Raw genomic sequence first — 27,035 nt, 5'->3', positions numbered from 1 at the left:
AGCCATCAATCAGCCTCACTCTCTTTCCCAGAATCATCAAAGTCCAGTAGCAAGAAATCCCAGGTAATGGCCTGGGATGCAATGGACGGCTTTGGTGTCTTCGATGTCTGACCAATCTCTAAGCACTCCACAGCACCTGCTGTAGCTGCCTTCTTGGCAGTTGGAACAAATTGTTCTCATCTGCCAGTTCTACCAGGAAAAGTTTTCACATGCTTGGGGTAGACATCCCCTTAACTCAGCAACAGGCTTGAGGCCTGTTACCTATCTACTTGTACAAATCGCCCAGTTATAACTAGAGTAGGATGCCTGGGACTGTCCCAGGGAACTGAAATTTAGAGGGCACTAAAAGTACCTTAGTGGGACATGTTTCCTTTCCAACATGGCTACTTCCAATCCTAGTTCTTGCCCCTTGTCCCTTCTTCCTCTCCCTCCCCCATCACTAGGTGAAAGTGTAGAAAGTATGTAGTGTCCTGGGCAGGCTTTTGCTTCCAAGTGAACAATACCTTCCTATCCCCTACCCTGCTCCTTTCCCTGCCACCATTGCTCCAGGCATAAACATGTCCAGTTATAGCTCTGACCCCAAATAAGGAATAGTTTATTTGGGTTTAGGTTTCAGAGATGGAGGTTGATTCTTCAAGGAAAATCTTTGGGAAAAAAAGGATATTACAACCATTGGAAGTACTTCCCCCATGTTTCCCCCAATAAAAATTCCTGTCTTTTTGTCCTGGAGTTGAGATGGAGGGGCAGGGAATAAAACTAGGAATTTAAGTTTTTAGATATTAAAAGTGGTCAAACATTTAGGCTTGTCCCACACTGGAGGCTAAGGACACACAAAGGATATGAAAAAGTTTTTTTGAGGCAGAGGGGAAGTTCAACAGTAAACAAGTGATGCTCCAGAAAAGAGAAGGAAGATGGAAAAAAGCAGAAGTTTGAGTTTGGGAATCCAGAAAAAATTCCTGTAGATACTGCTGGGTTCTGATGAATAAAATACAAAGAAGTTTGGAGCAGAAAAGTACCTTAGAGGTCATTCAGTTCTGACACCTCACTTTAGAGATAAGGGAACCATGGCCCAGATAAGTTAAATGATTTGGTGAGGAACTGGACTATGTGACTTCAGAACTCCTTTTCCTACTCTGCAGTTTCTCGATTTTATGACCTTGTAGGTCACTTGTCCAAGGTCCTATACTGGGCTAGATACCAGGTCTAGTTCCTCGTCCAGGTCTATTTTTGCTCTTTCAGGATGACTCATTGCTTAATGAAATGAAGAGTTGATTAGTTTAATCTGAATTAAGAATAACCTTGCCATTAAACAGATTATTAGAATGAATGAGTAACTGGTACCTCTTACAATGACTGCTGAAGTAATCACCTGCCAGTGGTGCTGGAAAAAGCTGTCTTAACTTTCTCTTGCTCCTTTGAAGAGATGGGGGAAAAGGGTGTTCCACCATGGGTGCAGAACACTGAGTATAATGTCAGTTTCCCCTCCAATGTATTTCTTGGTTTTGTCGAATGTCATCTTCTTCCTCATATTCATTTAAAAAATCCTTTCTTATAAGGGATAACTCTTCTGGGGCAGGGAGAGGGGAAGATACAGGGAAAAATCTAGGCAATGAAAAACAAAAGATATTAATAAAAATCTATTTTTAAAAAAGCCGTCTGTATGGCCTCCACTCTCTTTTCCGTCACCCACTCTTCAACCCATTGCAGTCTGGCTTCTGACCTTATTTAACTGAAACTGTTTCTCTGATGCCACCAGCAGGTCTTAATTGCCAAATCTGCTGATCTACCGGTCTTATCCTTCTCAACCTACCTGCTGCACTTAATTCTGTTAACCAATTTCTTCTCCTGGACATTCTCTCCTCTCTGGATTCTGGAGACATTCTACTTCTTTTACCTGTCTGACTGCTCCTTCTCGGTTTATTTTGCTGCCTCATCATTTATATCATGTCCCTAAACTTTGGGTGTTTCCCCAAGTTCTATCCTGGCCCTCCTTTTAAACAATTTTTTTTAAATTTCATTTTTAGTTTGTGGAATAAAACGAGTATTTCCATAATATAGTATAATTGAAAAAGATGATTTGCACATGAAACTGTAATCTATTATGTACAACTTCCTATTTTTTTTAAGTATTTAATAAAGTTATCATGTAAATTTCTTTTTTTCCCTTTTATTTCCTATTCCCTCCCTGCCCTAGACACGGCTATCATTGGACATGAATATGAACGTACGTATGTATGTGTATGTGTATGTATATATACGCATGTGTGTGTGTATATATATGTAAAAACATCTTATATTGTCAGTTCTTTCTCTGGATGCAGATAGCGTCTTTTTTCATATGTGCTTAGTAGTTAATTCGGGTATTGATAACGGTCAAAATGACTTATTTGCTCAAAGTTGTTCTTAAAACAATATTGCTGCTACTGTATACAATGTTCTCTTGGTTCATTTCACTCTTTGTTATTTTGTGCAAGTCTATCCATGTTTTTCTACGATCACCAAGCTCATCATTAGTAGTATTCCATAACAATTATATACCACAACTTGTTCAGCCATTCCCCAATTGATGGGTATCCTTGCAGTTTCCAGTTCTTTGCCACCACAAAGAGAGCTGCTATAAAATTTTAGAACTAGCCCCTCTTCTCTGTCCACATTCTCTCTTGATAACCTCATCAGCTCCATTATCATCTCTATGCATATAACTCACACATCCAGCCCCAGTCTCTCCCTTGAACTACATTCCTTTGTCACAATTGCCTATTGGATATTTAAAAATGAGTATCCTGGAGATATCTCAAACTCAGCATTCCAAAACTGAACTATATAAATTTCCCCTCAAACTCTCTCCTCTTCCAAAGTCCCCTATATCTGCTGAAGCCTCCACTGTCTTTCCAGTCTCCTAGCTTTTGTAATCTTGGCATTATCCTTCACTCCTTACTCCCTCTTACCCCACATATGAGGTCAGTTGCCCAATCTTGCCATTTCTGTCTCTACAACATCTCTGGCATCTGACCCCTTCTTTCCATTCCCACAGCTAACACCTTATTTCAGACCCTCACCAACTTTCACTTAGGTCATTGCAAAAGCTTCCTAATTGGTCTCACCTACTCAAGTCTCTCACCATTCTGGTCAATTCTACTAATGGCTGTGAAAGTGATTTTCCTTAATTGAAAATCTGACCATGTTACCCTGCTACTCAATCAACTTGAGTGGCTTGCTTCTGAGATAAAATGTTTACTCCTCTGTTAAGCCTTCAAAGTCCTGAACATCTGGGTTTCTAACTATCTTTCTAGCCTCATTGGGCTTTACTCTCCACCCTGTACACTGCAATGCAACCAAAGTGGACTTCTCACTGTTCCTTACACATAGCCACCTCTGTGCTGTCAGACTAAGAATCAGGAAGACCTTAGTTCAATTTCTGCATTAAATACTTACTAGATGTATGACTCTGGGCAAGTTACCTAACCTGTCTGAATCTCAGTTTCTTTATCTAGAAAATAAGGATATTACTAGCAGCTATGTTATAGGGTTGTTGTGAGGATCTAATGAGAAAAGGTGTGTAAAACACTTTGGAAACCTTCTATTGTTATATAAATGTTAATTATTATTATTATTATTAATTTTTATGCTAGCAATCCTACATGCTCAGAATATACTTCCTTTTCACCTTTACTATATAGAAACCTTCTTTAATAAGCAGCTAAATCATGATCTTCTACATGAAGCCTTTTCCTGATCCTCCCAGCTGCTGGTGCTTTTACTCTCAAATTACCTTATATAGAACCACTTTGGATTTATTTGTGTATATTCACTTGTATTTATGCTGTATATACACATACATATGTAAGTATGTATGTATGTATATGTAAACATATACATACATACTTACATATATATACACCTACATATTTCTCCCTCCCATTAGAATATATTCTTGAGAATAGGGATGGACGGTTTCTTTCTTTGTTCTCATATCCCCAGCTCTAGAACCGTGCCTTAAACATTGTAGGTGCTAAATAAATGCTTCTTGATTGATTTATTGGGTAGGAAACTGACCTTGAGGAACAGAATGGTGTACAGTTAATGGAACACTGACCTTGATTCTCAAGAGAGGCCATGGAGATTAGTGTGCAAATGACTGCATTAGCATTAGAAATCTGGAGATCTGCATTCCATTTCTGTCATGTGAACTTGGGTCAATTTACATCCTTTCTCTATTTTCCATCTATAAAATGTGAACACGTAAAAATATATTCATATTCAACATATATGTGTATATATACATACATACACACATACATACCTATCATCATGTAAAAATGATGAGGGCAAATTTGATTTTAAACATCAGCAGTTTAGCCATTGGAAGAAAGCACTAGGCAAACACAAGGCATTGTTGTTGGTATTTTAATCTTGAATGTCACGTGTAGTGAGCACAAAGTCTTAATTTCTTGGATTCTGACTTTCTCTGACTACAGTGTTTCTTATTCTTTTCCATTTTGTGATATATGTTTAGATATGTAAATAAAAGATAGACTAGGGGTCTCTGAAAGAATAATTTTTTGTAAGAAGTGGGGAATAGACAATCTTTTTCATAGGATCACAAATTTAGAGGCAGAAGGGACCTTAAGGTTAAGTGAAGTCAGCAAGTATTTATTAAATACTTACTGTGGTTAGGTAATATACTAAGTGCTGGGAATACAAATTAAAACAACAAGAAAGGTGGTTCCTGCCCTCAATGAGCTTACATTATAGTAGGGGAAGGCAACACATGAAAAGGACCTGAAATGGGGGAGGAGGCAGAAGGCACTAGCTCAGAGGCAGAATGGAAAAAGAAGCCCAGGGAGTCGGAGTAGAGCCTGGAGAGGAATGAAGGAGGGAACATGGCTGGCCTGGGTACTTCCCAATCAGAGGTCACAGGGACAGAATGATTTTCCAGGGTAAGAAGACCACAGGGGGTTGGAATGAAACTTAAAGGGTGACAAGACCTCAAGGACTTTGTGAAATTTAAGGGACATAAACATATACGGGAATTGTGACCAGGAAAGGGAATTTTTGCCTGAGGGGTAACAGGAATGGGAGTAGAGCCATAGGACAGTCAACAGTCATACACTTCCAGAAGTGATGATAGTATTGATTTAGATTTGATTATTGTTCTCAGAACAAGAGTTAGGTAAGGTATGTATAGCGCCTTGGTGGATGGAAAATGTTCTACGAAGCTGCGGTGGATGGAAGTGAACCGTGGGCTGGGACTAACTAGATATCATTTGTTGGATGAATTTTACTCACTTGTTGGCTCATCCAGCTCAGTCAGGAGTGGGGAAATGTGTATGACTGAAGGGAACACCTTTGCTTACCCGTCCTTCCCTGACCTGTGCAGTTTTTGTATTCTATCTGATTCGAAATTCTCACCCTTTGAGTCATTTTTGAATCAACAAAGGTGTAGGCACTTCAAAGGTCAGAGTTAAAATGTACCTGTTACCCAGAACTCCTATCAGCAAACTAGCCTGGACTAATGGATTAGATTAGCTGCAGACTAGAGAGGATGAAGTGCTGGTAAATATTACTGAGTAGCAGAAGAAGGAATATGGCAGGGACAAAGTATAGATAGCTAGGGATGAGTGGATAGAAGAGTAGAACAGGTTAGGGATAGAACAGCTAAAGTAATAGAAAGCTGAGCAGCATCAGAAAAAGAGTCATGGGACATTAGAAGTGGGGGAACATTAAAGGTGAAGGCAGGGATTTGGGAAGACAAATTTTATCTCATAGTTCTGTCTGGGGCAATTCTTGGTTTTTGAAAGATAGATATCTGAGGAAGATAACAGCGAGAGAAGCGAGAAAGAATGGTATACAGAAAGGGAAGAGGAAAAAAGAAAAAGAAAAGAAAAGGGAGAAGACAAATGAAGAAAAATAGAATGATGAAGTCATATGAAACAAATCTGAGATGATATATTGGAGCCAGACTGGGAAGGGTTTTCATATGACAGAGAAGTATTTGTATTTAATCCAAGAGGCAATAGCAAGCCAGTGAAGTTTTTTTTTTTTGAGGGAAGGTAATGACATGGTCAGACTGTGCTTTAGGAATACCAATATGGCAGCTGGATTGGTAAAAGACTGGAGAAGATAAAGCCTGGAAGCTAGGAGACCAATTAGGGAGTTACTACAGTAGTTTAGCAGCATCAGATAGAAGTGATGAGGGATGAGAGGTGATAGCCTTATGGATGGAAAGGAGATAGATGTGAGAAATGAGGAGGCAAAATCAACATGAGTTATCATTTTATTTGTCATATTATTCAATGTAAGTGAGGGATACTGAAGAGTCAAGGATGATGCTGAGTTTGGATACCTGAGACTAAAAGGATGGTAGTCTTTTTGACAGAAATAGGGAAATTAGGAAAAAGGATAGAATTTAGGGGAAAAGATAATGAGTTTTGTTTTAGACATATTAAATCTGATATGCCTACAGGACATCTTGTTTGAGATATCCAAAAGACAGTTGGAACCAAAGGACTAGAGCTCAGGAGAAAGGCTTGGATGGATATATAGATCTGGAAATCATATACATAAAGATGATAACTGAGCTCACAGGAATTGATGAAGTCACCGAGGGAGATAGCTATATAGGGAGAAGAGAGCACAGGACAGAGCCTTGAGGGATACCCATGGTTAGTGGTCATGACGTGGGTAAAGAGCCAGTACAGGAAACTGAGAAGGAGTAGTCAAGTAGGAGAAGAACCAGTAGAAAACAGTGTTACAAAATCCTAGAGAGGAGAGAATATCCAGCAGGAGACATTGATAGACCATGCAAAGGCTGCAGAGAGGTCAAGAAGGATGAGGATTAAGGTAAGACCATTAGACTTGGCAACTGAAAAATTACTGGTATCTTTGGAAAGGAAGTTTCAATTGAATAATGAGATCAGAAGCCAACTTGTATATGGTTTAGAAGAGAGTGAAAGGAGAGAAAGTGGATGTGCTTTATGCAGGTATTTTTCTCAAGGAGTGTAGTTGGGAAGGGGAGGAGATCTATTAGAAAATACCTAAGATTTTTTTTAAGACTGGACATGTTTAGAAGCAGCTGGTGGTTCAGTGGATAGTGTGTTGTGCCTGGAGTGAGGAAGAGCTAAGTTTAAAACTGGCCTCAGACACTGGCTGTGTGACTGTGGGCAAATAACCTTAACCTATTTTGCCTCAGTTTCTTCAACTGTAAAATGAGGATGATATTAGTACCTACCTGGCAGGGTTGTTGCAAGGATATGATGAGATAATAGTTGTAAAAGAGCTTAGCACAGTATGTGACACATAATAGGTACTATATAAATGCTTATTCTCTCCCTCTGTAGTAGGGAATGAGCCAGTAGGAAAGGAGAAATTGAAGAGGGAAGGGGAGGGATGTTAGTGGGGGCAATCCACTGGAGAAGACTGGAGGAGATGGCATCAAAGATGCCACGTAGAAGGGTTTGCCTTGAAAAGAGACAACCTCTTGATCAGAAACAGGGAGGAATCAGGGGAAAATGTTTATGTGGTATGAGGAGGGGAGAAGAGGGAGCTCTTGAGAAAAGACCTCGATTTTCTTTTAGGTGAAGTATGAGTCAAAGTCCACAGCACAGAGATTGGGAGCAGGAGGCCTGGCAGGAAGTTTGAGGAGGGATTAAAAAAAGTTTTAGAATAACCATTGTGGTAAGGGGGATAGTAAATAAATTGAGGAGGAGTAGAATGATTGTCTTGTTGCAGTGAAGACCCATTTGAGATTAAATAAATTTGTAGTGGCCCCATTGAGCAGTTTTGTGATTTTTCTCTATTTCCATTAGCAGTACAAGAAAAGGAATGAAGGAGGTTGATGGTGGGAGTAGTCCAGGATTAGGGCATGACAATATATATAATGATAGGATACAGGGGCAATGAATACAGGAGTAGAGGACAGTGTAGAGCAGTGGTCACCAATTCAAATGGAAATGGAGGCCATTAAACCATACATAAGGAATTCTGCAGGTCATGCATTGACAGTTTTAAAATGTAATGTTATCTACCCTTTGACCCAGCAATACCACTTCTAGGGCTGTATCCCAAAGAGATCATAAAAATGGGAAAAGGAACCACATTTATAAAAATATTTATAGCAGCTCTTTGTGTGATGGCCAAGAACTGAAAACTGAGGGGATGCCCATCACTTGGGGAATGGATGAACAAGTTGTGGCATATGAATGTAATGGAATACTGTTGTTCTATAAGAAATGATGAGCAGGTGGACTTCAGAAAAACCTGGAAAGACTTACATGAATCGATGCTGAGTGAAGTGAGCAGAACCAGGAGAACACTGTACACAGTAACATTGTGCGATGGCCAACTTTGATAGACTTATCTCTTCTCAGCAATGCAAGGATCCAAGACAACTCCAAAAGACTCATGATGGAAAATGCTAACCACATCCAGAAAAAGAACTGTGGAGTCTGATTTGGGAGTCTACCTGCCAAGATAAACCCAGGAACTATATGAACACAATTATAAAACACTTCTTACACAAATAAAGTCAGATCTAAATAAATGGAAAAACATCAGTTGCTCATGGCTAGGCTGAGCTAATATAATAAAAATGACAATTTTACCTAAATTAATTTACTTATTTAGTGTCATACCAATCAAACTACTAAAAATTATTTTACAGAGCTAGATAAAATAATAACAAAATTCATCTGGAAGAACAAAAGATCCAGAATATTAAGGGAATTGATGAAAAGAAATGCTAGGGAAGGGGGCCTAGCCATACCAGATATTAAACTGTATTATAAAGCAGCAATCATCAAAACTGCTTGGTACTGGCTAAGAAATAGAGTGGTGGATCAGTGGAATAGGTTAGGATCACATACCACAGTAGTTAATGAATATAGTAATCTACTCTTTGGTAAACCCAAAGAGTCCAGCTTCTGGGATAAGAACTTACTATTTCACAAAAACTGCTGGGAAAACTGAAAAGTAGTATGGCAGAAATTGGGCATAGACCAACATCTTACTCCATATATCAAAATAAAGTCAAAATGGGTTCATGATTTAGATATAAAGGCTGATACTGCAAGCAATTTGAAAGAGAAGGGAAAAGTTTACCTGTCAGACTTATGGATAAGGGAAGAATTCATGACTAAACAAGAGATAGAGAGCATTATGAAGTACAAAATGGATAATTTTGATTACATTAAATTGAAAAGTTTTTGCACAAACATATCCAATGCAACCAAGATTAGGAGGGAAGCAGAAAATTGGGAAAGAATTTTTACAACCAATGTCTCTGACAAAGGTCTCATCTCTAAAATATACAGGGAACTGAGTCAAATCTATAAGACTACAAATCATTCCCCAATTGGGAAATGGTCAAAGGATATGAACAGGCAATTTTCAGAGGAAGAAATTAAAGCTATCTATAGTCACATGAAAAAATGCTCTAAATCTCTATTGATTAGAGAAATGCAAATCAAAACAACTCTTAGGTACCACATCTCTCCTATCAGATTGACTAACATGTCAAAACAGGAAAATGATAAGTGTTGGAGAAGATATGGGAAAACTGGAACACTTGCATTGTTGGTGGAGTTGTGAACTGATCCAACCATTCTGGAGAGCAATTTAGAACTATGCCCAAAGGGCTATAAAAATGTGCATACCCTTTGATGCAGCAATACCACTTTAGGGCTATATCTCAAAGAGATCATACAAGGGGGAAAAGGACCTGTACGTACAAAAATATTTATAGTAGCTCTTTTTGTGGTGGCAAAGAATTGAAAATCAAGTGGATGCCCATCAATTGGGGAATGGCTAAACAAACTGTGGAATGTAATTGGGCTATAAGAAATAAGGAGCAGATAGACTTCTTAAGAACCTAGGGAAACTTATATGATCTGATGATGAGTGAAGGGAGCAGAACCAGGAGAACACTGTACACAATCAAAGACACATTGCTTCTGTGATGACTAACTTTGGTGGACTTGGCTCTTCTCAACAATGCAAGCTCCAAAAGATTCATGATGGAAAAGACTATCCACATCCAGGGAAAAAATTATGGAGTCTGAGTGCAGATTGAAGCATACTATTTGCTCCCTCTTTTTATTTTATTTTTGTTTTGTTTCATTTCATTGGTTATAATTCTTCTTTACAACTTGATTATTGGGAAAATAAGTTTAATGTGAAGGTATATGTAGAACCCATATCAGCTCACATGTCATCTTGGGGGGAGGAGAGGGGTGGAAGAAAATTTGGAACTCAAAAACTTGTGGAACTGAGTGTTATAAAGTAAAAATAAAATAAACAATATATATCTAAAAAAAGAACTATGGAATCTGAATGCAGATCGAAGCATACTATTCTCTCTCTCTCTCTCTCTCTCTCTCCCTCTCTCTCTCTCTCTCTCTCTCTGTTTGTTGTTTCTTCTTTTTCATGGTTCCAGGAGAGGAGACACTGACAAAAATACTGTGAAATATGAAATAGGTATAGCAGCCTGGAGGGAGTAGGCATGGGCCTTGTGGGCCTAGGGTGTTGGTTCAGTTGGGAAAGAAATGGTTAGGTAATGGTTAAGTAATTCATAGATTATAGGAAGCATAGACCTATCCAGGGTTAAAAATATCTTCCATATCTACTCAGTCATTTATCTTCATCTGGAGGCAGCACAAACGCGTGTCAAATTCTGTGGTTTGATAGAACAGAGAGAAGTTTTGGGCTAGGAGCCAGGAGACCTAGGAACTTGTCCTAGGTTTTTGATTTTTTTAAACTAACTCCTTAGATGAGCTTAGACAAATCTCTTTGCCCCTCTGAGTCTGTTTCCTTGGCTTTCCTGGCACAGCGGCTTTTGGAAAATTTGGACATTGCTTCTGGCACAATGGCTGTGACCATTACGGATGAGCCATTGAATTTCTCAGTGCCTAGGACAACCCTCTGAGACTAGAAGCTTCAGACAAGTCAATGACATGCATCTGTAGAGGGAGCTTCCACTTTGAGAATTTTTATATTGGTGAAATCACAGATCTGGATCTGGTCCAAATTCCTCCCTCCAGGAAAGGGTTGAATTAATGTCTAAGTTCTCTTCCAATTTCGGAGTTCCAAGATTCTTTTACAAGAGGCCCTCCCTGAAGGAAATCATCTCCCTCCTGTGGATTTTCATAGTGTATTGGGAACTAATATTTCCCCAAATTAGGTTACCTAACAAACCAGTTTTTCAAAATACTTCCACTTTTCAACATCTTTCTCATACATTAAGTTTTAATTCTAAGATGGGGAAATATGTAACAAGTTTATCAAGGGAAAGTTTTCCCTGCCAGTTTCTTCATACCCTTCATTTCACATCAAAATTAACATGTTCAAAGCAGAACTCATTATATTTCCATCCAAATACATTCTGCTTTCACACTTGACCTCTTTTTCTTTTTTAAAATTAAATTTTTAAAGTTTTCAAATGATCTTCCTTCTCTCCCTCCCACCTCCCCTCCCACACCCCAAAGAGAAAGCAAGAAAAACAAAATGCGTTGTTACAAACGTGTAGTCAAGCAAAACAAATCGCCACAGTGGTTAAAAAAAGTGTATCAATCTATGTTCTGAGTCTGTCAGCTCTCTTCCGGAAATGGGCAATGCATTTCATCATGAATGCTGTGAAACTGTAGTTGCTCATTGTGGGCATCGGAGTCCTCAAGTCTTTCAAAGTTGTTTGTCTTTATAATATTGTTGTTATTATATAAATCGTTTTTCTAGTTCTGTCTACCCCACTTTATCAGTTTACTCAAAAATCTTCTCACATTTTTCTGAGGTTGTCTGCTTCTTCATTTACTATAGCACAATCTGATTCTGTCATATTCATATACCATACCTTGTTTAGCTATTCCCCAATTGATGGGCACCTCCTGAGTTTCCAGTTCTTTGTTAACACAGAAAGAGCAGCTATAAATATTTTTGTACATATGGGTCCTTTTCTTCTTTCTTTAATTTATTTCGGGGTATAGAAGTGGTATTACTGAATCAAAATATCTGCAGAGTTTAATAGCTTTTTGGGCATAGTTCCAAATTGCTTTCCAGAATGGCTAGACCGTTTCATAGCTCCAAGAATGTACATGTTTTCGCACAGTCCCTCTAGCATTTGTCATTTTCTTTTTTTTCAACTTTGCCAATCAGATGGGTGTGCAATAGAACAATAGCATTCTTTTAATTTAAATTTTTCCAGTTATTGGTGAGTTAGAGTATTTTTTCATGTGGCTATTGATAGCTTGAATTTCTTCCTCTGAAAACTGTTCATATCTTTTGAGCATTTATCAATAGGGAAGTACTTCTCATGCTTATAAATTTCCATCAGTTTCCTACAAATCTTAGAAATGTTTATCAGAGAAATTTGCTTCAAAGATTCCCTGCCCTCCACCCCAAACCTGTTCTCTTCTGATTTCAGCTGCATTGATTTTGTTTGTACAAAAACTTTTTAACATTATGTAATCAGAATTGTATGTTTTCCCTTCTGTGATCCCTTTTATCTCATTTGGCTATAAATCCTTCCTCTATCCATGTGACCTGTAATTTAATTTTTTTCCTCTAATTTACTTGTGATGTCCTTTTAAGTCATGAACCTAGTTTGAGCTTATCTTGGCATATGGTATGAAATGTTGGTCTAAATCTAGGTACTGCCAAATTACTTTCCAATTTTTCCAGTAGTTTTTGTTGAATAGTGAGTTCTTGCCCTAATAGTTGAGATCTTTGGATTTATCAAACACTAGGCTATTGTGCTAATTTGGTTTTTTATATCATGTAGCTTGTCTGTCTCACTGATCAACCTCTCTATTTCTTAACCAGTCCCTAATTGTTTTGATGATTAATGCTTTGTAGTACAATTTGAGATCTGGGACTGCTAGACCCCTTCCTTCCTCCTTCTTCTTTTCATTGATTCCCTTGTGATTCTTGAACTTTTGTTCCTCCAGATGAATTTTGTTATTATTTTTTCTAGTTTTATAAAGCATATGAATCCTTTAGTAATATGATTGGTCTGGCACCAAATAAGGAAATTAATTTAGGTAGTAGTATAATGAGCAATTAATATTTCTCCAATTATTTAGATCTGGCTTTATTTATGTAAAGAATGTTTTGTAGTTGTATTCATATGGCTCCTGTGTGTGTGTGTGTTGGTGGGTAGACACCCAAATATTTTATACTTTCTATAGTTATTTTAGATGGAATTTCTCTATTTTATCCTTTTCAATCTTTTGATTTTGCTTTAATATTTCTTGAAGTCTCATGAACTTCCATTTAATCATTTCACATTTTCAGAGTTTTTTCCCCTTGGGTAAAGTTTTGTACCTTTTGTTCTAGACTTTTAATTCTTTTTTCCAAATCTTTCTTCCATAGCTCTTATTTCTTTCCCTCATATTTTCATCTAGCACTCTCATTTGGTTCTTAAGTTAATTTAAAAAACAACAAAAAACCTCTTGCTTTGTCTCTTCTAGCAATTCTGGTCAGACGTGTGCCCAAGCTTTGGTTTTGTTTGGGCTTTGCCTGTAGATGTTTGGGAGTCATTATCTTCTCCTGGGTTTGTGTCTTGAGCATCCCTGTTACCATAACAAATTTTTATGGTGACATTCTTTTTGTGTTTATTTGTTCTTCTAGCCTGCTTCCTAACTTTAGACTTGATGTTAGGGCTGGGATCTATACACTTCTGAGGTGAATGTTTTGGTTGAGGTTTTGTCCTCTTGGGACCTGCTTCTATTTTCTTGGGATATTGAGTATTGTATGTATCCAGGATCTCAGGAACAGCTCTGGCTGAGGACCTGCAGGCTGTCAGTGCTTCCAAAGTGCTGTACTCTAGAGCAAAGTCTGATCACTGTTTTCTGGTTTGAGCTTGGTAAACTCTTGCCCTGGATTTGGACCTACATAACACTCCTTTTGTTTTGCCCTTGGTTGGCAGAACCAGTAGATTGATGCTGGACTTACTATCAGTCAGCTGGGAAGTTCTGAGATTCGGGTTCTGGTTATGCCCCTGTAGGCTTCAGACTTGATGCTGGCACTGAGACTGTGCTCTCCTCCTGGGGTCATAGCCACACAGATACTAATTGCTACTGATCTTTTCCCTTGCTCAGTACATAGACTAGGGCATGAGATGGCTCTTTACCCTGGAATCCCACCGCTAGGTGTAGGTCCTTTTCTCAGTCCATCCTGGATTTGTGATCAGGAACTGAGAAGTGAGTGAAAGAGCTGTCAGTTGGCACCTGTTCCCACATCCTGTACAAGAGCACAATGCCCTATCATGACTTTAGGACCTCTCCTTGCCCTTTGATACAGTCTCCATGCCTTGTCCCCAGCATCCATAGACAACTTTATCTGTCTCCCTATGCTGATTCAGCCTGGAAAAATTACTCATTGTGAATTTTTTCCCTTGGATTTCCCAGTCAGGCCTCAGTCTGGTGCATTTATTGCATCCTTCTGGAGGAGGTATGGGGGAAAGCTCAGCTCTTCTTTTTTCTTCTACTCCGACATTAAGGCTTCACTTATTTATTTCTCTTGATGGTATCCCCATCTTTCTAGCACCCAGGTTTGCAAAGAGTAAAGCCATGCTTTATTCTTTTCTCTCCATCACACTCATCCAGTTGGCTGTCAAATCTTCTCTCCCATTTGTCCACTTCTCTATCTCACATAGCCACCATCTTAATTCAGGCCCTCATTCCCTCCACCTGGAACAATTGCAACAGCTTCCTAGTACATCTATTTGTAACAACTTAAGCTGTAATTCAACAGTTCATAGAGTCATAGATCCGGAGCTGACAGGGATCTCAAGGGTTTTCTAGTCCAATCCCTTTATTTTACAAATGAAGAAACTGGGACCCAGGAAGGTTATAACTGAGGCCTGAGGTCACTCAGGTGGTATTAGAGCAAGGTTCATGCTTCCAATTTCTCCCCTCTCCTCTTCATCTTCTTCACAGTTGCCAAATTCATTTCCGTGCTGCACAGGTGTGACTATATCACTCCATTGTTCAAAAACTTTCAGAAGGGCCTAGGATAAAATAATACTCCTCAGGCTGATGTCTGTAACTTGACTTCTGCCTAATCTTTCCAAATATTGCATTATACTCCCTGCACACTCTCCTCAGTTGGCTCCTGTTCCCACAGGTTTTTATTCTTTCTTTCTTTCCTTTTAATCCCCTCTTGACCTGGTATGGGAATAGATTTTATCTAAAGGCATATTCCTGCCTGGAGGCAGGAGGGTGAAATACATCTAAGGTTCTGTTTCTGGGGTCCTTGAACTTAAAATTTTTTTTGATAACTGCATTTCAGTATAACTGTTTTCTTTGTAACCTTGTGTACTTTATTTTATGCAATTAAAAACATTATTCTGAGAAGTCCATAGGCTTCATCAGACTGCCAATGGGTTCCATGGTAGAGGTTTATAACCCCTGACTATAAGAATTCATGATTCCTTATAGTTCTCAGATTTTATATTTTTATAGGTGAATCAAGTAGAGTAGAGAACATTATGAAACAGGGACAATTTGAGAAATCTGGAATCCTTAATAACATGCATAGAAGCATTTGCAGTGAGGGTTCCTTTCCTATTTCCTTCCCCAAAGTTGCCCTCCTAGATTATAGTAAGGGAGTAAGGTCTATAGAGATCAATATAGAGAAGATTGGGAACTATGTAATGTGTCCTCAGCCAAATTCCTATTTCTCATTTCCAGGCGCTGCACCAACAATTACTGAGTTAAGGGCAGCCTCCCTGAAATGACATAAAGTAATTACAGATTGGCTTTCTGCTTTTGCCTTTTCTCCTTTTTAAAGAGTTTATGGGAAAACTGAAGCCAGTAAAGGTGAAGTGAATTAACTAAGACCAACAAGTCATTGTCAGAAACTGGGTTAGAATCTCAGTGTCCTCCATACTCTAATTCATTTGACAATGTTGCCTCTTGAACTTAAGGTCAGGAATCATTTCTTCGAGTAAGAGAAGCTTAGAGTTGGAAGGGGCTTGAAAGGGCATCTTGTGTAGCCTTCCGCCCATGCCAAAATCTCTTTTACAACAGCACTGATAGTTGATCATTCAGCCTTTGCTTGGACACTTCATGGAACTCAGCACCTTCTAAGTGTCCATGCTTGGACAGCGTTTTTTGTTACAAAGATTACTTCCCAGAATGCTAACTACCTGGTGACTACTCTGATTATTCAGATGCTTAGACAGCTCTTTTTGTTAGAAAATTACTTCCAAGAATGCTTAACTACCTGGTGAGTATTCTGATTATTTAATCTCTATCACTTTATGCTAGCACATGTGTTTGTGGCTACATTTAGCTTGCAGTACTTTGTTGGCAAAGTAGAGCAGTAGGGGGAAATATTCAGATAATTTTCAATCTGAAAAAGACTACATGTAAAGTGTTTACATTTAGTTGTTTACTTGATTAGGTACACTTCTCCACACCATCAAGGTTCAACACTTCCATAAACATTTATTTCAAATCCTAGTTATGCAAGGTGAGGTGCTGGGCCCTGGGATTTAAAGACAAAAACCTCGATGATTTTACCATTCTACTGGGGAGAGTTGACAAACACAGATAAGTAGATACAAGGGAATTTCAGAAAGGGAAAGAGCATTAACAAATGGGGAGGATCAGGTAAGGCTTCCAAGAGAAGATGGCACCTGATTCGAGCCTTGAAGTGATAGAAGGACTCTTTTAGGGAGGAGAGAAGGAATGCCTTCCAGGTATGAGGGATAGCTGGAAGGAACGAAGAAACAGGAGATGGAGTACTGAGTATAACAGGGGGAATACTATTAACTAAGGCTGAAACAGTAGGTCAGTGGGAAGTTGTGGAGGGTATTAGCTAGAAGCTTAGAGAGCCACTGAAAGTTTTTGGACACAAAAGTGATGCCTGTGCATTCGGAAAATTAAGGTGGCAACTGAGTGGAAGATGGATTGTAGAGGGGAAACACTGGGAGTAGTAACCACCCCCAGGGAAGCCAGGGCAATAAGCATCCTCTCTCTCTCTCTCTCTCTCTCTCTCTCTCTCTCTCTCTCTCTCTCTCTCTCTCTCTCTCTCCCTCTCCACCCCCACCATCTTCCTCTTAAAGATGGATATAGTGCAAAGAATACTGGATCTAGAGCCATGTAGACATGGATTCAAAGTCTGATTCTCTCATTTTCTTTATCAGTTTTGTGACCTTGAAACAGGATATCCACCGATTCTCTGTAACTCCATAGCTTTATGACCTTGAACAATCTTTCTGGACCTTCATTTTGGACTCAACGATTGCTAAGGTCTCCCCCACATCTAAGATTGTATGAGATCCAGATAATAGCCTTGTTTTGCTAGGCTCAAGAACAACCTACAAAATGAAACTAAAACAAACAAACAAACAAACCTTCAACTTTACATTCCACAAGGCTGCTTTCATCCCCTCCAGGCACCTGCCTCTCAGAAACTGGATGCTCTCGAAGCCCTAAATTCTCCTCCTCCTGCAATCATAGCCTTCCCTAATTCCCTCCTCCCCACAAGATGACAGCAGGAAAGGGGTTGGGGGGGAAAGATAACTGAACTGGGTGGGGGGGTGTGCTCCAGAAGAGGCAGGGATCTGACAAGAAGGTGGGAGCCAGGAGGAGGGAAGGAGAGAGTCACTACAAAGCCCCCTCCAGCTTACCACCACAGGGGGAATAGGGAGCTAAATGTGTTCTTTCTCTTTCTCACACTCTATCTCTCCTCCTCCTTCCCCTCCACCCCGCCCTTCCCTGAAGAACTGGCAGTTGGGAGGGACTAAGGAGAGTGGGAGGAGCCCGTTATTGGCTCTGGTCCCCGCCTCGCGAGTTCTTCTAGTTTTTGCGTTGGAAGCGCAGCCGTCTTGGGGTGCTGTGCCAGAATCCCAGGGGGCTCCAGGAAAGCCGGGTCTGGGGTGGGTAAGCGCTATGACTGCTCTGAGCCTGTGCGCCTGCGGCAGTGGCGGGGGCCGCGGACTGCTTCGCAACCTGTGCGGAAGCCTCGGGGTGCCCCCGGGGAGCGGGGGGTCGCGAAGCTGGGGGCCAGGGCTGCCCCCGCAGCTGCATCGCCGGCTCCTGGGCGGTGGCAGCCCTAGCTTCAGGGCTGCCGGGAAAAGGGCCGGCAGCGCCGCCCCAGCGGTGTTACGGAGCCTCAGCACCTACGCGAAACTGTGGGAGCAGGCTGTCAGAGATCCAAAAGTATTTTGGGGGCGCCTTGCCCGGGACACGCTGGTGTGGGACACCCCTTACCATACCGTCGAGGACTGTGATTTCAACCAGGGCAAGATCAACTGGTTCCTGGGCGGCCAGTTAAACGTATCGGGTAAGGCTAGGGATGGGGGGGGGGGGGGTTGGCATTTGAGGGAAGGGGTGAGATAACGGGAACTATTCCTTCTCCCCATTTCCCCCACCGTTTTAGTTTTTGCTTCAACCCATAATCAATCTATTACCAGCCCGTTCCTACATTTTGCCCTAGCAACCTTGGTCACTTGCCCCCTAGCAACCCTTACAACCCGGACACAATTTCCTTGGTAATCTGGACACTTAGCAACTTGTCCAACAAAATCATGACTCCCAGCTCTCCGAGCCACCCTCTTTCCTCTCCATGGAACCCGTCCCGTGCCCCTAATTCCTCCGGCTTCCTCTCCACTTTTACCTCATGTACCCCTAGCAATCTCTAGCAAAGTCAGGAGCCACGTCACCTAGTATCCCCTTCCCACTGAAAACCATAGATCCTCCCACAAAGCCCCTAAGAAACTCTCGGGAGCTAGGAACTCTTGTCTTCATACTTTGACCACAGTCAGGACTCTGACAGCTCCTGACCATTGTCACCTACTTAGAGCACTCGCTCGCCTCTACCCCCGCCTCCGCACCCCATGCTGCTTTTCTGCCAGCTTTGTGGGGCGGGTTGAGAGAGAGAGTCCTCCCAGCTGCTGTCCAGGATGATGAGTTTAAAGCCCTAGTCTGGGAGACTGTCAGACGATGCTTTTTCCTTCCCTAGAAAGGTTACCTTGTATTTACCCTTACGTGCTGGGCTGGCTAGGTAGGTGATCAGTTTGCACAGGGCAGGTAGCTGAGACCTGTGGACTCGAGTAGGCAACCCAGGGAGTTACATCCCGCCCTGGTTCCGTCCTTTCCCCTACCCCTCACCTCCTCCCTACCCCAGCTCCACGCCTGTGTCCCCATTGTGTCCGTGTTATAAGTTTGAGCTAGGAAGAACTCTTGACTCCGTTCTCCCAGGATCTAGACAGTTCCCTCTCCTCCCTCTCTTTTTCATTTCGCCGCTGAGATGCAAGCTAGTAAATAAACTCGAAATAAAACTCCTTAGTGAAAACGAAACGACTCCTGTAGTCTTGTAGTTGGCCTGCCTTATGGGCTGTCCCACAGTACTCAGACGCATCACTCAGGCCCTGGGGAGCTACTGGCAGCTGGAGAAGTTGCCTAAGTATTAACTCTGCCCACATAAACAAATAATGCATACTTCCTTGTAAAGTGCAAGAGGTGAAGACGAGGGAAAAACCTTGGCCAATGAGCAGAGCAAACTTGGAAAAAACTATCTCCTTGCTCAGACAGTGCTTTATTTGCTGAGGCGAGGTTCCTCAGAACTTCTAGGAAACTCTGATTACTGTCATCAGGATAAGGTCGTCTGTGCATTTCAACCTAAGAGGTATATGTACTTCATCTTCAAGGCCAATAACATCTTAGATTTTCCAGTAATAAAGAGTCTTTAACTCCTTATTTCTGGGTTTCAAACAATGAAATCCGTTGGATCAATCAGTCCACAAATATTGGCTCAGCCCTTAGAATGTACCCAGTATAGCACTAGTCATTTTATAGGGGAATAGAAAGGAATAGAAAAAGTAGAAAAGAAGGCATGTTCCAAATCATCAAGGAACATATCATTCAGCCAGGGAGAGAAGATATACACAAGAAAAAAGAGCTCAAAATTTAGGAAAGTAAGTGTGCTATACTGGAAAAAGCATTGGATCCAAAATAAGAGAATCTGAGTTTGAATCCTGGGTCTGCCACTTAATAAGTAACTTCAGGCAAATCATTTCCCATCTCTGAGTCTTTTGTAAAAGGAAAGGTTGGACAAGATGATCCCTAAGGTCCCTTCCAGGACTAGGTTCTATGATTTCCCCCAGAAATACCAAATGAAGGATATCGCCAAATCCAGTGATTTTTGCCCCCATCCCTATCCTTAGCCTCTCTGAAGCATTTAACGTCCTTGACCATCTTTTCCTTCTGGATATTCTTGCTCTCTTGCTTTCTAACTAACATAAAAGAAGACAGATGCTTATCTATAGGTATATTCTTGCATAGGGGCTGGAAGCTGAGCTAGATTGGTTGCTTGTTTCTCCTGTTACATTTCTAATTGTCCCTTCTTTGTTTCCTTGCTCCTCTTTCACACCCATAAATACTAGGGCTCCCCAATGATCTCTCCTTTCTCCTTGCTTCTCTTGCCTTTACTCTTTACCAGTTCTTCTTGTTAATATCATTGTTCCTACAGCTTTTACCATCATTTCTACATAGATGATGCTTAAACCTGTGTCTAAATCTGTCAGCTGTCTTCTCAGCTCCATTCCTGAATCACCACAAAGGACATCTTCACCTGGATGGCCATCTGGCACCTCAAACTCAACTTCTCCAAAACTGAACTCATCTTGTTTCTAAATTTGGCTTTTCCTCCCAATTTCTCTGTTTATGTTCATATGACTAGTAGGTCCATTTAGTCGCCCAGACTTATCTTGTAGTCTTTAAATTTTTTTTTTCTTCTCTCTCACTCTATATTAAGCTGACAAGTCCTATAGGCTCAATTACCAATCTCTTGCATTGATTCCCTCTCCTCCACCCCTAGGTCATCTGACTTACCTCATCTCTTATTGCCTTGATTATTTGGCTTCTAACTGTTCTTTCTGCTGCCAGTTTGTTCCCTTTCCGATCAAGCCTTCATAATGTTGCCTAATGTGCTGTTCTTTGTTGCCTAATGTGCCTACACCTTTGGTTCACATTTATTCCTTTATCCCTTATATCATAGTGCCAGTGTACATGACTCCCCTTCTCATTGGACTTTAAGTTCCTTGAGATCAGAGTCTAGGATGTATTTATCGCTATTTCCTCTAGAATAGTGTCTTGACCATTCAGTATTTGTGGAACTGAATAAACTCATCACACCTACAACTGTGGTTTTTTATTCCCCTCCCCCAAATCTGCTCCTTCTTCTAGTTTCACAATTCCTGTTAGTGAGGGGGACAAATATTTGCCCAACCTTCTGTTAATTCAGTATAAATCTTTAATTTAATTTAATAAATCTCTTTTTACCTTCAACATCAAATCAGTTGATGTCTTGACTATTTTGCTTCAGCAATATCACTCACATCCACCACTTCAGTGATATTCCTATTTCTACTAATTTAGTCCAAGCTCTCATTACTACCCCACCCACTTATACTATTGCAATTTTCTCTAACTGAACTTCCCCCTTCTATTCTCTTCTCCTCTCCAATCTATGGCTCTTAGAACTCAAAATGATACTTCATATGAAGTCTGCTGAGAGCAGAGTACAATGGGGCAATCTTCTCCTTATTCCTGGAAGCTATATCCCTCTTAATATTCTTCATTCTGGGCCAACATGGTTGTTTTCAAACCATCCAAGGTAAATATATCAATGGACTGATTGCATTCAACAAGCATTTATTAAGTGTCCACAATGTGAAAGGCACTTGATTGGATGGTGGGGATACGAAGACCAAAACATTGGAGAAGCAGTTGATTATAGAGTCAGAAGACTTGGGATTCAGTCCTGGCTCTGACATTTTTGACTTATGTGACTGTGGGCAAGCCACAAAAAACATTCTAAATCACAATTTTCTCATTTGTAAAATACACTTACTTTCACTAACTCCCAGGGTTATTGTGAAGAAAATGCTTTGTAAAGTTAGGTAGCTAGGTGATACAATGGGTGGAGTGCTGGGCCTGGAGTCAGGAGAGACCTGCGTTCAAGGCTTCAGATACTTACTAGTTGTTTGATCTTGGGCAAGTCACTTAACCTGTTTGCCTCAGGGTCCTCAACTGTATTATGGGGATAATAGCACCCCAATCCCAAAGTTTTTGTGAGGATCAAATGAGATAACATTTGTAAAGTGCCTGGCACATAGTAGGTGCTATATAAATGCTAGCTATTATTATTATTATTAAATGTAAGGCATCATAAAAATATGAGATACTCCTATGGAATTGAAAAAGCAGGCATCTGGGTTGGTATTTACTGATGTCTTTTGTTGTTAAAAGCACCACCTACATTTTCCCCATTTGTTTGGAATCTATCTTTGAGAACCTGATGATCAATTTCTGCATGCCATTAAAATTATGTTAACTATAGATAGATTTCTTTTGTATGTACTTAAGTCCATCAGCTCTTCCTAATTTCTTCTGCTTCAGTGACATTTCCAGTTCTTCTTGATCAGATACAGGGGCAACATCCAGATCATTCAGAAAATGACGGCAGATCCAGACCCTTGGTGAGCTGGTCTTTGTTTTCAGGAAGCTAGCTTTTTAACACAATTATGAACTCAGAAGTCTGACTGTTCCATGTTCTCTTCAGCCACTTCTGTTCCTTTTGACTAAGACCCTTCCTGCCCACCAAACTGGGCTACAAACTGGATCATGGAGGAGAAATACACCAGATCAGAATGCTACATACACTGTTCTTTAGGAACAGCTTAGAATATTCTGAGACTGACAGATGATCCCCCCCCCCCCCTGCCCACCTCCTTTGATTCTAGTGTCCTTTTCAGGCTGACTCAGCCTAATCTTTACTTTTTCTGGTTCTGGTTCTGGAGTTCTGGTTCTGGAATTCCCATTATCTCCCTTGTGAGACACCTAAATCTAGATAGATAGATAAATATTGATATAGTCACAGCAAGAATGTTGAATCTTCTTGTAATCCTTTGACTGTCTTCTCCACTTGACCACATTTCTTAGGATTTCTGTACTATTCCCTATGTAGCCTGACCTAGTATTTCTTCTGGTGCCTTGCCTTTGTTTCTCTTCCTGTTTTTACCAAATATTGCAAATGGACTCCCTACCTCATCTTCTTATTGTCTTTTGGGTGAATTCTCCTCCTTTTTAAAAAAGATTTTTTATAAACAATTTTGTGACTTTTTTTGGTGTTCCTAATTGTATTTTAAAGGGATTTTGAGGAACCCGGCTTCTTTGACATTTTTTACTCTTCCATCTTTGCCAAAATCTATTTAGATTGAAAAGGTAGAAGCAGGGGCAGTTCTCTTGAAAGCAACTACTGCCATACTCCAGGTATCATTCCTCCAATTAACACTGTTTGTAATAACATGATATACACAATGTTGTAAAACCCCATTCAGTCTGCAACCCAAGACAAAAATTAGATTATCAGTAATGAATTGAGCTAACACTTGAAACCTGGTGGGGATAATTCCTCTGAACATTAGTCTTTTTACCATGACCAGATTTTATTTTATTTTATTTTATTTCATTGCTTACAGCTTGTACATAAACACACCTTGTAACACTGCTTTAGCTCTGTGTTTTTGCAGAACCAGTTAACAAGAGCCTGGGCTTGCCCAACTATTAAGAAAGAAAGAAAGATAGGGAGGAAGGAAGGAAGGAAGAAAGAAAGAAGGAAAGAAAAATAAACAAAGAAAGAAAGAAAGTAAGGAAGAAACATGGTGCTAGAGCTGGGGAGTGCTGGGAAAGTTGGGGACAATGTTACAGTCTTAGCTTTTGGCCTTTGGAAAAGCTCTGGAATAGGGGTGTCTTTGTAAAAGTGTGGGAGAGAGCAATGTTTCATTTGATCTCTAACAGAATAAACCGAACTGGCCTGTGTCTGATTGGCCTATTAACAGATCAGTAGCAGGGGGTGGTGTGAGAAGTATATGTATTTGTCCAGTGCCAATATGGCTCTGAAATCACTCTGGCCTCTTGCCAATTTCGCTGCTCTAGGGGAGGGTGCATTTAGGGATGGGATTATATCAGTTAGGGCTAGCCAAGGAGCCTGGAAGCCTTAACTGAGATCACATGGGATGGATGGTAGTGAGAACCAGAGCTGTGAATGAAAACCATATGCCTCTTCTCTGGAAAGCAGAGGTTTGTATGATTTTTTTTACGTTTATGATCTTCTGTGTTTAGAGTTGCTTGCCGGGGCATTTTGGGAAGTCAATTTTTCTGTTTCTCAAATCTAGCTTTTGTTGCACTACAGGTATTGCAGCAGATGTCTTTGAAGTGTGGTCTATGAATCCATGCCAGAGACATCAGGAAATGGCAAAAACAAAACATGGAGGATTATGATGAACATCATTTTAAAAATACTTGACTAGACTTTCATATGTTCTAAACTCCTAAACTCTCTAGTCCAGTTCTCCATCTGATTACATTTTATATATACAAAAACCAAGTTTGTGTACATTTACTATTTTCAGCCTGGTTGCTGAGCATTTGTTTTCAGCTGAACAGTCATAGTATGTATATATATATACATATATATACGTATATATATACATACATATATATACACATACATACATACATACATACATATGTATATATATATATATATATATATATATATATACACACACACACATATGCTCTGAGACTCCTTTGCCAGAACAAAAATTATTTTCCTGCTCTGATCTCATCGTTATGATGTACCCCTCAGTAATAAAGCTATGCCCATTCATGAAAGGCAGCAAGGGATTTAATTCTTGGGCTCCAGGTTTTGTTCAGTGCCCTGCCTACAGTTTTTTCATAGAATCAAGAGTATAGGCTCAGACCTTAGAGTAGGGGTTCATCGTGTGTGCGTGCCCACGCGTGCGCGCTTGTGTGTGTGTGTGTGTTGGGCTCCTTTGGCAGCCTGGTAAAGTCTCTGAACACTGTCTCAGAATAATATTGCTTTAAAATTCATAATAAAAGGGAATGGTTAATTTCAGTTAAAAGTTAGTGAACATAAAAATGTAATTTTTTTCTTCATGGACTCCATATCATAGAACCAGGGGGTCTATGGACCCCAGATTAAGAACCCTTGGCTTAGAAGATGACTAGAGATTAACACTGAATTTCTCCTGGTGGTTATAGGGGTGCCTTGCTTCATATAAAATATATTTGGGGGGAGGGAAGAAAAAAAGGAAAAAAAGAAATTTACATGGTAACTTGATTATATATCTAAAATGAATAACAAGTTATACGTAATAGATTAGCAGTTTCATGTGCAATCATCATTTTTTTTATTATACTATGTCATGGAAGTGCTTGTTTTGTTCCATGAATTAAAAAATAAAATAAATAAAATATATTCCTGAAATGTTACATTTAAATAAAATGCTATTAAATCAAATAGTATTTTAAATGCATGGAAGGGGAGGGTCAGCTTTTCCTATTTAAAGGCATTTTTTTGTGAAGCAAATCATTGCCTCTAGTTTTTCTTTTGTGTAAACTTGTAAGTTTATGTAGATGAGCTATTATAATGGGGAATATTCTTATTATTATTGGCAGTAATAATAATCCCCACTTTAAATCCTATGTATGATCTAGAATTATACAAAAGATATCAAGGAGCAATTATTCAAATCACAAAAATTTCTTTTTTTTTTTTTAAAGAATTTATGTAAACTCTCCTGTGCATTTGAATGCTTATTTGATTTGCTGAAGTTTTATGTTGGTGGTATTTATTATTAATTATCAACCATAGCACTTCAACATATACACTGGGCTGCCACTGTTTTGGTTGCTGAGTAGTAAGAAAATGTAGCAGGGAAGAGAAAAAGCCCGTAGATCTGGCGCTTAAGGGACTTTAGAGGCCAGCCATTCCACTTTCTCATTCTACAGATGAGGAACTGAAGCACAGGGAAATTAAATGACTTACTTGTCTTGGGACACACAAGTTAGTTCGTACCTCCTCTGGGACCTGAAATCACATCTTTCGGACTCTCTGTCCAGTGCTCTATCCACTGTTATGAGTGAGACAACTGGGACATGAGCTGATGAAAACTTAACGGTAGCACCACCCGGTATGTTGGTGTGTATGTATATTACTATAAAAGGGGTTCAGTCCAATAAGCAGTTATTAAGCTGCTACTATATGTAAAGTCCCCTGATAAGCGTGTAAAGACATGCTTGCGAGTAGCTTACATTCCGCAGGGCGCCAGGGTGGGGGCGGGGCGGGGCGGTTTTAGGGGACGTGCGCACTGATACAACGTGTCCACAAATATGTAAACACAAAGTATATGCAAATGACATACAAAGAAATTTGTGGGGAGACCACTAATGCCTGGAGGGATCAGAAAGGCTTCCTGCAGAAGGTAGCGCTGGAGCTGAGGGAGCTTTGAAGGAAGCCAGGGACTCGAAGGGGCAGACCAGAGGAGAGGTTGCATTCTTTTACGCAGGGGCAGGGCCTTCATCTCCAGCAGGAAGGAGAGAGCCCCATACCGATGGGCTTTGGGACAGGGATTGCAGCAGCATGGGGATGTGCTGGTGCTAAGGCGAGGAAGGGAGGTGAGACGACATGACTGGGGCACAGCAAGAGGGCAAGAGGTCATTGTGGTTTGGAATACAGTACTCAGCCGGATCTTTAGTAACAGCAGCTGTTCTGCCCAACCATTCTTGGAAGCAGGATTTTCCTTTCCCACTGCCCAGTCTGACGGGAGGAGGATGTGCTTTCTTTGTTACTGCTATAAATACTTTTCATTTGGTTGCCTCAAAAGCTATTTTCCCTGCTGCTGCTGGAAACTGTTTCTTTCCTTCAGCAACAGCGCTGAATAATTATTGAAGGCCAGTGTGTTTATAGCACTGTGTAGATGATTGTGAGATAGATAATACTTTCCTTGATACTCCCTGGGGCCTATGTCTGTGAAATACTCTCCATGGAGAAATGTGCAGAAGCTAGTCTTTGGCTAAGAGGAGAGAGTCACTTAACCGTATTTCTTTTTCTTTATCATCCCTAAACGCTATAGTTCAGGGAGGACATGCTGTTCCTTAACGGCATCGACAGGCAATCAGTGCATCAGTCATTAAGTACATAGAATATGCCAAGAACCATGAAAG

At 40.3% G+C, this 27,035-nt stretch overlaps 1 protein-coding gene across 2 annotated transcripts in view; it reads left to right on the top strand.

The window, feature by feature from the left end:
• Nucleotides 1–17,752: 17,752 nt before the first annotated feature.
• ACSS1 (acyl-CoA synthetase short chain family member 1) overlaps nt 17,753–27,035 on the top strand; it is a 79,157-nt gene continuing 69,874 nt past the window's right edge. Inside the window, exon 1 of one of the 2 annotated variants that reach the window (XM_036752184.1) lies at nt 17,753–18,282. In XM_036752184.1, coding sequence (XP_036608079.1) covers nt 17,889–18,282 — 394 coding nt within the window. In that variant the 5' untranslated portion in view covers nt 17,753–17,888. The remainder of the gene's footprint in view (nt 18,283–27,035) is intronic. The other variant, XM_036752185.1, reaches the window with a different exon arrangement.

This window comes from Trichosurus vulpecula, chromosome 3, assembly GCF_011100635.1.
Source record: "Trichosurus vulpecula isolate mTriVul1 chromosome 3, mTriVul1.pri, whole genome shotgun sequence".
NCBI classification, from domain to species: domain Eukaryota; kingdom Metazoa; phylum Chordata; class Mammalia; order Diprotodontia; family Phalangeridae; genus Trichosurus; species Trichosurus vulpecula.
This window is presented reverse-complemented; position numbering and strand designations above follow the sequence as displayed.